This window comes from Salarias fasciatus, chromosome 7 (genome assembly GCF_902148845.1).
Source record: "Salarias fasciatus chromosome 7, fSalaFa1.1, whole genome shotgun sequence".
Classification (NCBI taxonomy): domain Eukaryota; kingdom Metazoa; phylum Chordata; class Actinopteri; order Blenniiformes; family Blenniidae; genus Salarias; species Salarias fasciatus.
The window spans coordinates 13430343-13441576 of NC_043751.1; the positions used below are offsets into that span (position 1 = coordinate 13430343).

Below are 11234 nucleotides of genomic sequence, written 5' to 3' on the forward strand. Positions count from 1 at the left end.
TGCAGATCTATCTTTATTTTAGTGGCAAAATAGCTTGTGAGCTCTTGTAAACATAATATGAAAGTTAAAATCCAGGAGTATATTCTTCTTTTGGAAAAAAGAAAAGAAACTTTAACCATTAATGTTCTTTTTTCTGAGATTCCAAATGATCAAATGCTGTTGCTCTTCAGATGTCCATACGGAGTCTCTTGGCCGTGTCCTGTGCGGTGGAGCTGTGGTCACTCCTGGACAGACCTGTGCATCCGTCAGTGTCCTTTGTGGAAAGACTGAGGATTTGTGGGGATTGGTATCCAGGCTCCTGGGGATCAAGAGGGTCTTTAGAGAGCAGGATGCAGATGGCAGGGATCGTCCTCTGCATGGTCATACCTGGCGCTCCCTGCTGTGGGCCCTCCCAGACCTCGTTGACCGTCTTGTAGTAGAGTTTGGAGACTTGATGCAGACCTGCCACTTTCCGTTTCAGGATCTCCACACAGGTGATGGTCTTGGTGACTCCCCTACCTGACCCGGTGAAGACCACCTGTCTCAGTGCTCTCCCGCTGCTGTCTCTTCCCTCTTCTTGCATGCGAGCTGATGCAAACCTCAGTAAATTGCGGATCTTGCTTCCTTCTCTCACCCGCATGTGCAGGGTGTCCGGGGCCCGGCCGGGGATCGGATAGACACTGCTGTCCTCAGTGCGGCTGATTCTCTTGAAGTTCCTCAGACCAAGTTTTGGAGATGGAGGAGAGGCGAGGACAGGAGGACTGAGTGTTGTGGACTGTTGCACTGTAGTGCTGTGTGCAGCGTTTGAAGGCTCCATGTAACCCCGGGGTTAACTCATTGCTTTGAAAGCAACAAAATAGCACTGCTGGATGCTGCGTCTGAGCCCGCGGCTTCAGTTTATTTGCGACATTCCCCTGAGGTCCAAGGAATATCCTTGTTGTTTCAATCTAGGAAAGTGAAATGTGATCAGCTGTGTGGTACTAACTTGCTATATTGATGTCCTCTCTGTCTTCTGTCCATGCTGCGTTCCCATTTTGTCTCCAAAGCTCTGAAATGACGTCCAACAGAACGAAGAGGGCATTTCTTCCCCTAATCCCATTGATGTGAAGGAAAAGATGTCCTTGCTCTATTCAGCACTGTAGACAGCTGATGCCAACAAACACATATGAGGCTCTGAGAAAGTCATGTACAGTGGGACATAGTGCTCTTAAAGGCACATGCAACATTTTGCCTCATTTAATGTCTGTCACAATCTAGTGTTTTTTCTTTTTTTTTGTAAAAGGCTTAAGGGCTCAGAGATGTTATTTGTATGTCTCGTTGCTTGCATTTTATGGATGAATACACATGAGTTAATGGGATTTAACAAGGCATGCAGTTAAAACAATTCTTTGTTACATCTGAGTTAGATTTGATTGTCATTGTTTGATGAAATTTTTCATGTGCAGTTTTTTAAGATGCTGCAGAAAATTCAGCCAAAGTATCATAAAGAATTAAAGACACATTAACAAGGACAAATGCAATGCATGATCGTTCTCCTGCACTATCATCAGAGAGCCATATGGCCAGAGACAAATGTCCTCCTTTGGGCTATTACAGCAACTTCCCTGTTCTCCTCCCTTTCGTCCATTGCCTGCTGGGTTGACCCAGAAAATGTGAGCCCAAGTTCTGCCTCCATCTCTCTCTCTCTCTCTCTTTTTTTAAATACATACACACACATAACCTCAGACCTGCAAGATTTTGATAAACATGTGAAATTAGAAATAATGAACTCAAAAGCAGCGTGGCAATCTGTTTTCATATCTATTTGCCTTCTTAAGAGAAGAAAATTCAAAGGAAGCAGCTGCAGGGCTCATATGGAACCAGTACACTGTTATAATGGAGCATTTCTGCCTCACAGGATGGTGAGCACCTCACGTTATTCACGGATTTAAACAATGAGCACAGATCTGGAGCTGGCAGTGCTGCTGGTGTACTCCAGAGTACACTGAGGCGCCATGAGGACTATTCATGACCGTCAATTTAATCTCCATTAGTGGCTGTGTTCACAAACCAGATTATTAATTCATTGTTTTCTTTGTGGCTGTTTGCAGCTCAGACATATAAAAGCACCCAATTTCTTCTTTTTGTGAGTTATTTATCTTTAGAATGAGGTCACCTGATTGTTCGTGTGTGTGCCACAGTTGAGCCATGTCTGGAATTTCCTGTGTCCTTGAAAGCAGCAGGCTCATATTTCATTGTTCATAGTTCAGATATTTAAGTTATGACTGTTGTAACATAGCTGTAGTGAAGCATCGACCTTTGGAGAATATTACATGTTTTGGTTACATCCTCATCTTGTGGCGAGATGCATGTACTGCAGGATTTTTAGAACATGAGAAGAAACCTGGAAACAGGAGAGGAGAACTGCAAAGATTGTATGAATTTATTGTGAAAAAAGCAATCAAGATTTTAAAAACAGTCACAAAATGTACGGTCATAATGTAAAGTCATAAATGTACGGCAAATACAAACAATTTGAGATGATAGAAAATTTCAGATAAATAAAGGCACAAAATGACAAGAAATTAGATTATTTGCTAATATTGTCACTAATAGTCGAAAAAAACAATTATTTGGATTTGCAGTGCATATTTCTTTTCTACAATCAAACAAATAATGATCAGGTCAATATCAGTCAACTCAATCTTATATGTCTCTCTTTCTTTCTGTGTGTGTGTGTGTTTGTGCTCAGCATGGTTTTGAAGCAATTACTTGTAAGATTTCCTTCTGGATTTGGGCTTCCTGGGTGTTGATGTGGACGTCTCCCACCTGACCATTTTCATACCTGTGGAGGGCCAAAGCAGAAGAGACATTCTGACTGTGATCTGGGAAAATCTCAGTCCGAGAGAGACGTCCCTGCTGCTTTCTGTGTTACTCACACAAACAGGAAACGTGTGCACACGTGATCCGATGTTGGACACACCCAAATGTTTCCATGTTTCTGAAGATCTTTTGACGTTATCACTGGTGACAGAAAACATCTATATAAGAAACTGGTGAACCACAATGTCACACTTCAAATGTGACATTTTGCAAAACTCTGCCATCTCATATTTACCTTCACACAAAGCAATACAGTTGAGGTTGCTGCTTTGCAGAAACCTGGTTTCCCCAAGCTGCTCCTAAAAATAAAGAGAACAAATAAATAATCCACTAAAAAAAGACAGGGAGTGTGTGGTGTTCATACAGGCTGCAGGACTTATGAGATGAACTGACCTCTTTGATTTTGTTAATCCGATTGTATTTCTGAATGAGTTCCTTTCTGGTTGGTATTTGGTGTTGACTTTTACCCATCTCTGATCAAAGTGACAGGAGAAAATAAATTAGTGAATTAAAAAACACACCAGGAAGCATTTCAGGACAACCATCAGATCTGAAGTATGTGGTCTGACCAGAGTATCCAAAAGATATGGTTGACACGGGACTCAAATAGATCCCTTTTCCATATGCCGCCCCATGAAGCTAAAACAGAAGAAAGGCTCAGTATTAGAGATAAATGTTTAATTAAAAATGGATGTTCATAATTAGTTTTGACTTCAAATCATTACAACTTATACTATAATCTCTGCTAAGGTCAAGGCAGGCAAAAAGGGATGCCAAACCACATACTGTACATGCATCTTATTTTTAATGAATGAGGTACTTCATACTGCAACTCCACCAAGTGTCAGACATATATTAGAGTTTCAGTCACCCAAATGTGTTGAAATCAGCTAAATGTGAGGTTTAGTTTAGCCTTCAAATCACAAAAATATGTTTAGAAAAAAATGTAGCTATTAAATTTTTTTACCTGTAACTTGGTGTAGGAAGCATTGACTAGTCCGTTTCTCAAAATCGAATGCCAGTTTTCAATGTGAGACCCACTGAAAGAAGAGAGGAATTGTGTGAGCTTAGAAAAAAGGTGTGTACTATTAGTCGATATCCATCTCAAAAAAGAATGCCAATCGTTTCTATGTCTGTATCTGCGACCAGATTCTCCCCTCGTGGTGTGACAGTTTCACGGAACAGTGTCCGTCGTTGATTTTACTTACTGGAAAGCAAACGTGCTGCCATGGAGTTTCCTGGCGGTTTGGAATCGAGCCTCTTTGGAGGGAGGGCTGCTGATCAGCAGGAACTGATGAGGCGTGTGCATGAACGTCAGTTGCTGAAATGCACCAATAAATCGAACAAATGGATTAAGAATAACAAAAAGGACATTTGCAAATGCAATAAAAGTTAGTGTTTCTTCTACTAGTGCACAACTACAGCTTCTTTAAAACTTGCAGCTATTTTTCTAGCGTACCCTGTTGAGTGGAAGCTTGGCAATGTGAGACCTGTTGCTGGCTAAAATCCTGTTGTCAAACATACAAACACACACCTGGATATAAAACTATACTTGACTTGAATAGCAAGAGTCATTTTTGATATGAAAACAGCATTTGCATCAATGTGACAATGTTCCTTTTACCACTGCAGTAAAGGATGGGCCAGAGGGTCGATCTTGTCCATCTCCTTCTTGATGTCGGAATACGGACCCTGGATATGAGAAAGCTTCCCGTCAGTGTTTGATCTAATCAACACGACAGAGTCATATGTTCATCTTTAAAGGACCTGTTTCATGCTTTTTTAGCTAGTCCAAACCCTAGAAATGGCATTAACATGGTAATAGTTTATTTTTGGTGCTAAGGAAAATTAATTTTGTGTGAAATAAAAGATTTTCTGGGGCTAATTCTGAAACCCGGAAGAGAAAACGCTCTGTTTCACTGAAAATCCCGCCTCTCCCCCTGTGGACTTTGACTGACAGCGTACTTCAACCAATCAGCGCTTCAAAACAAATACGCTGGCGGGCTTTAGCTCTTTAGCTTTAGCTTCTCTACACACAAAGACACGCGAAAACGTCTTTTCCTGTGAGAAACTCACCAAGCGCAGACCCTTCAGACTCTTGCTCTTGCTTGATTGTTGCTTTCAGATGATGTTTAAAGTTTATCTCCGTAATCAGAGTTAGAAAAAAGCAGCAATGCTGATTGCCGAGGGCCTGCGGGAGGGGGAGGGGCTCAGGGGAGCCAATTTCTCAGTGTGACGCGAACGTGGGAAACTGAGCGTTTTCACGGGTAGGGGAGGGGCTGCCTCTCTGAGCAGTAGAAACACGAGGAAAGCGCAAACGCGCGGGCACGGAGGGAAAAAAAACGCTTTGGGGGTGTTTTTGGTGAGTACATAACTATATAACAAGGTTAAAACATATTAAAAGTGAATTTTGCATGATACAGCCCCTTTAAAATTAAGAGTGTAGAAGATCACGGACCTGTCCCATCCTCCGAGTTATCAAGACACTGTCCAGAGCTTTTTGCAGCCTCTCATAACTCTTTCGCTGTTAAAGAAAAAAAAAAGCAGTTTATGCTTACGATCAACTAAAAACTAGTTAGATCAGTTTTTTAAAGTTCGATGTTTTGTTATGTGTGTTACTGACTTTGTTGCCACAATGCATTTTTTTAAAAGTTGCTGTTATTTGTTTGGGAACACTTTTTGCAATGTCTGAACTCATGCCACCATATTCTACTAGCAAGAATTTTCCTTCCTTAAAAGCTTCTTTTCCAGTAGACCAGACAAAACAGATTAAATAAATGTTTTAGAAGATCTAAGCAAAGCAGCGCTGCCACCGCTCGTGCATCATTGATGAAACTCTGTTAATTAACTCGGTAACTGTGCTTCAGCTGATACCTTAGGACTGAAAGCCAGAGTTTTAGGGTTGCATGGGTCAACAACGGATGGATATGGTTCGAATATGATGCTCTTTCGTGAGGACTGGAGAGCGGCTCTGCACATGGCGACCAACAAATCGATCACCTGCAAAAGCAGATCATAGCTTCTGTAACACTCCACTCCTCACATATTAACCACTCTTACTGTAAATAAAGAGGTGTCACCGACCTCTGCACCGGTGGCCACTTCTTCAGTAGCTCCTGACATAACTCCAAGCTTATAGAAGGAAAACACACACAGCTCTCTGGTGCAAACGGCGGGCTAAAACAGAAAGAATATTGACCATGTATAAACGTTCTCACTGTAATCTGTGAACCGCCGTCTGATTGTGTTTTCAGAGCTTGTACCTTGAGCATTGGGCCATTTTGAAAGACGTGCCGCTCGTCACAGACGACACAGTATTCGTTCAGGGTTGGGATTCTCTGCTCAGCGTACCTCATCACCTGTTCACACACAGAAAAGCAGACTGGAACATTTGGCATCACTCTGCAGCTCGATACACTCTGAAGCAAAACGTCTGAATTTGCTTGAATCAGTAAACCATCTCTCAGCATTCTGAAAAGATGTTTGATTTGATGTTGGATTTGAGACAGTACGCTCTGTACAGTGCAGTATAATGTTTAGAGCACACAGTCCAAATTCTAGCTTCATTTAGCTTTACATAACTGATTTCTTTTGTATGTATCAGGACTAAAGCTTTACCTGGACTAGGAAGCCATGCTGCAGAGATGGCGGCGTCTTACAGTTGACGATAGCCTGCGAGGTGAAGAGCAGCTCTAACAGCTGTTTGGTGCTGAGCTGAGCTGACGACTTGACAGCTGAGACCATCACCCTCTGAAGACAGAAACACACAGCATGGCCATTAAAGTAAACCTGCCTGTATTTGTTGTGACACAGACTAGTGTATTTTAAAGTGTTGGGAGGGAACCCGGACCTTTCCACTGGGCGTGTAGGTGAACAGCTCTCCAGCTGGATTCTTGATGGTGTACGACGCTGTGTGATTAGTAAATCGGTTCAGTTTCATAGCCGGGAGGACGATCCTCCCCCTGACGGCCGGTTCCCTCAGCTCATTTGTCCTGCTCAGCCAGGAAGACGCGAACGGATGCATTCAAGAGTGGATACAGTCATCAGCACAAACATCTGTTTTATTAAAACCACCTCTTACTTGGACAGCGGTAGCCAGATGCTGAGTCTGGCACGGAACTTTTTGATGGTTCCACTCGGCCTGAACCAGCTGTGCCGCCTCTTCTGTCTGATCACCACGTTGTCATTTGTCAGACGTTTCCATTCTTGGGATATGAAGACGGCGAGAATACTGCAACAGAGACGAGCAGCTGGCCGTGAATCACAGCAACAACGTGGACGAAGCAGATCAAATCATTACAGAGCAACATTATTATCAGAGAATGAATTTTCACTTTTTCAGCTGTTTTCCCACACAGAAATGGTCGGGATTAGACGGCTGGAAGACCTCGACTGAAGGGGCTGCAGTGAGAAAAACACCAGTAAATCAAATGGCCTCTTTCCAAATCAAAAGCTTGGTTTCCAGACTTTTTGCAGATGCTCACCAGGACCATCCAGATACTGAGATACAGAAAAGTGAAGACGAATAACGACCGGCTCAGATTGATTGATCCTCCAGGATTTGGCTGCTTCCCCCTGTAGACACCAAACAATGTTTTAGTTCTGTTGAAGAAACACTTCAGATGCACCTTTTAGAGAAACTGCACTTCTAGAATTTTGTTATGTGTTTATGTCAAAATAGATGGACTTCACAAAGACACTAATGGTTGTCATGTGATGCCATGCAAAGTGTTTGGAATTGCAATTTTAAACTTAAGTTAGTCACTCATTTATGGCTGCTTTTGGACAGTAGGAGGAAACTGCAGCACCCAGAGAAAACCCCAAAAATCCAGGAGTAATCTTCCCAGCATATGGAAATATATTCAGTGAACTGAATTTTAACAAGACACTGTCAGAAATAATGATGATAAGCTGGAATCAAAGTGATAAAATGCTGACCTCTGAATTTCCCCAGAACAACACCAGACCAGCTGTGGTGGAAAATTAATGCCAAAATTCTTATTTTGCATTCACGCTTCAAAAATTTCAACCCAATTTGTATTGAAATGTGTGATCGAGATTAATTTGTACTTTGAGTTTTTAGTCCTTTGTAGAATTATATTTACTGACAAACTTTTAGATACAGTTTTTTCATATGGTGTTGAAAATCATGTCAAGTCACACTTTATTTTTTTCATCCAGTACAATAAACACCGCTAGATTTCATTTATAAGTAAAAACTGTCATGTGAAGAATGAATCTGACTGAAATAATCAAACATTTCAAAACTCATAGTTTAAAGAAATTTGTCAATGGGCATGAAATATCTTAAAATGCTTTTACAATCTGGTTATTTCATCCTATAAAATATTATTTAAGGAAATTATATGCAATAGATGTGTAACATTAAGAAATCAGTGGGTTAGTGGTGACTTACATCCAAAGAGTTGACATTCACGTTCAAGTCAACGTCCACATCATCAATAGAGCCGTACTCTCTAACAGGAGAAAAGAAAGACACATTGACGATGCAGGGAAAAAAAAAAAAAAAAACAGCATTACTCTCTTCAATGAACATGTTCAGACGCTCACCTGACAGAGACCGCAGAGTCTGAATACAGACTCCTGACAGCTTGGATGTCTGCGTCCAGCTGGGGGTGGTGATTCAGGTCAGTGGCACAGCTCTCCTGCAGTGACAAACAATAATATACTTACTCCATTGTCCAAACAGTTCCATTCATTTCCACTGCAAATAGCTCAAAAGGCTGCTTCATAAACAAAAATGTCCAACACAGTTTTACTTGATCATCAACAATTATAGGAATTATATATTTCTTTGCTTTAAGCCTGCGTTTTTGTATCAAACATGTGTTGACTTTGATGTTTCTGTACATATAATTTAAAGAATTGTTTACTTGGATTCCACACAGCGTTTCTTCGGCGTCACTGTCCTCATCAGTGCAGCTCTCTGCCCACTGCTGCCACTCACAGTCCTGTCAGGTTAATGGGAAACGCCGTCAATCAGGGGAGACTCTTGTTTACACTGGCGATTTGATCCGTCTGTTCATCCAAACAAAGTCAGCCAACCATGCTCCTGACGCCGCCACTGAAGAATGCTTAGAGGACATAATACTGCATCTACTGCACACACTGAACATTTTTTAAAGGAATGCATGCAGTGTGTGCATTGTCACACAATGTGAGGGTCATGGTGAAGAAAACACTTGAAATCTGTCATATTTTATTTATTATTAGCTAATTATCTGCTCTATATTTAGCATCTTAATCTGCAAAATGGCCAAAAGTAGTTAGAAAAAAATATACATCATATTCCACATAATAAGAAGGGAAACTGTGTGTGAACTCACCATGTATCCACTTGTTTGACTCTTCTGCAGCAGAAATCCACAATATTTTCACTCTGACGAAATCAATTCAATGCTAGAAATGCATATCTGACTTCATAAGTTCCACCATATCTGCAACATACATGTAAATGGATTTAAATGAGTTTAATCATCATTTAAGCACAATTCCTATAAAGATGATTCATTCCTGCCTCTGAATAATGTGATCATACAGATTAAATGTTTCCTCAAAAGAGCAGAGAACAAAAATCAAACTCCTACCTTCTCTTCAGCAGGAACCCCAGCATTTCGTGACCCACAAAACCAAAAAGGACCGGCTGTATATCCTCGTCTGACAGCTTGTTTGTCTGGGTTTGGTTGTCCTCTGTCCTTCTGTTGTGAACTGTGCAAAGTCCCACATGGACAGCCGGACTTGTAGGTCATGTGACTGGATGTTGACAATGACAGGAGGATCAGCTGAACCCAGTCATGCACAAGTCAGAGTAGGAGAGCTGCAGCTTTTACTGCACCTTCGCCATCATCATCATTGCTTTGTTTTTGCTCATAGTATCTCCCAAACACCATTACAATATTGATATATTACAGTATCATCATGAGCAAAAGAGGAGAGATTAAACAATGTTCTAATCCAGCATCATATTACAATGTGCTGAAAAGCAGACCTCATGAATCCATTCAAGATCCAAAAAAAAAAAAGAAAGATCTCTGGTGTCAAATATGAAGGATGGGGAGACAGATGATGCTTGGCATTTATCAGTCCTCCTGTGTCTCTGCTGTGTTGTAGCTTGACCTTAATCGGTTGTTACCCTTGTTAGCAGTCGCCTGCTGCTCTGCAGTCTGGCCAGATTAGACACTTCTTGGACCTCATACATCTGTGCAGGTCTTTTCCCAACAAAAGCTTTTCTCGAGGTAATCCACTTAGACACGAGTGGGTGTTTGTTGGGATAGAAACAATGTGGTGCCTTTTTTAAGTCTCGTCCAGGGGCGTCAAACGCCTCATCCAGCCAGCAGGGTGACCTTGAAAAATCAGGAGATAACAAAGAAGACGTTCAGATTCCCAAAAAGTTATTACTAATTCTAATTGGTCCACCTGGAATCCCCCCACCCCCACTGGACTCTGTTGATCACTGATACTATAGCTTCAGCGCCAGAGAAATGAAAACATGCTGCAGAAATCCTGTTTTCAGTGAACTGATACTTTTTTCCCCACAGCTGAAAATAAACATGACAGTATTTTACATTACCCATTTCTTCTAGGGAAATCCCATCACTCTCTCTCTCTCTCTCACACACACACACACCCACACACACTAAATGTGGCCTTTGTGGCCCATTGATAGCATATAGAAATGTCCTCAGCATGAAATAGATAATGGAGCTGAACCAAACAAAGAGTTGTTTACACTGATTTAGCAACTTCAACAGACAGAGGCTGTGGTGCAGCAGGCTCACATTCCGTCCAGAAGAGTTTTAAGTGTAAGAAACAAAAAAAATGCTGGAGACAATTCAACTGGTCGTCCACAAGAGAGAGCTGCAGCTGAAATATTAAGAGAGAGAGAGGGAGAGAGAGAGAGAGAGAGAGAGAGAGAGAGAGAGAGAGCACGAGTGCCAGAGAGATCATCTGTCCCAAATCCGATTTTGTAACAATATAAATGTTTTCTGTGAATTGCAAACCCGCATGCTGTTAAATGAGGAGCTGATTTACTGATGTAAATGATGAAATTGTCTTAGCAACTGTTTTTTTTTTTTCTCTGTAAAAACAGATACACAGCAACTGACACATTTTTGCAGATTTTTGTGTTTATCAGGCTTGATGACTGGGATCCTTTATTGCCTCCAAAATGTGTTCTTGCTCTACATGTTGATGCAGTGGTCAGCCTACTCACTCTATAGCAGGAATGTCACTGCAGGGTTCTCTGCAGGTATGGTGATGATGCCTCACAAGCTGGACAAGTTGGTACGGAAGATGAATGAATGGATGAAAACCTGTTTAGACGTATAACAGTTCGGGGCTGAATAAGATCCTATATGCATCCTATATGTAAG

General features: G+C 41.4%; 2 protein-coding genes across 2 annotated transcripts; both read right to left on the reverse strand.

Annotated features, from left to right (window-relative positions):
- Positions 1 to 166: 166 nt before the first annotated feature.
- Positions 167 to 796, reverse strand: LOC115391579 (ribonuclease P protein subunit p25-like protein). Its single transcript, XM_030095851.1, has one exon. It carries the CDS (start codon positions 794 to 796, stop codon positions 167 to 169), a length of 630 nt encoding a protein of 209 aa, XP_029951711.1.
- An 847-nt stretch (positions 797 to 1643) lies between these two features.
- Positions 1644 to 9228, reverse strand: LOC115391804 (protein mono-ADP-ribosyltransferase PARP6-like). The gene is made up of 23 exons (XM_030096157.1): positions 9189 to 9228; positions 8736 to 8813; positions 8413 to 8507; positions 8258 to 8318; positions 7326 to 7416; positions 7176 to 7242; positions 6923 to 7072; positions 6692 to 6833; positions 6460 to 6591; positions 6105 to 6200; positions 5926 to 6018; positions 5716 to 5841; positions 5300 to 5365; positions 4466 to 4533; positions 4301 to 4349; positions 4050 to 4162; positions 3809 to 3881; positions 3411 to 3480; positions 3235 to 3314; positions 3077 to 3140; positions 2898 to 2982; positions 2673 to 2803; positions 1644 to 1672 (listed from the first exon to the last, which is right to left on the reverse strand). Exons 1-22 carry the CDS (start codon positions 9189 to 9191, stop codon positions 2707 to 2709), a joined length of 1899 nt encoding a protein of 632 aa, XP_029952017.1. The 5' UTR covers positions 9192 to 9228; the 3' UTR covers positions 1644 to 1672; positions 2673 to 2706.
- Positions 9229 to 11234: the final 2006 nt, after the last annotated feature.

Excerpts from the sequence above, each read along its gene's own strand:
- LOC115391804 (XM_030096157.1), bottom strand. Across the intron at positions 8,508-8,735 it reads AAACGCTGTGTGGAATCCAA|GAGAGCTGTGCCACTGACCT; the intron begins GTAAACAATTCT and ends TTGTCACTGCAG. Across the intron at positions 5,842-5,925 it reads AAGTGGCCACCGGTGCAGAG|GTGATCGATTTGTTGGTCGC; the intron begins GTCGGTGACACC and ends CTGCTTTTGCAG.
- LOC115391579 (XM_030095851.1), bottom strand. The coding sequence starts at position 796 with ATGGAGCCTTCAAACGCTGCACACAGCACTACAGTGCAACAGTCCACA.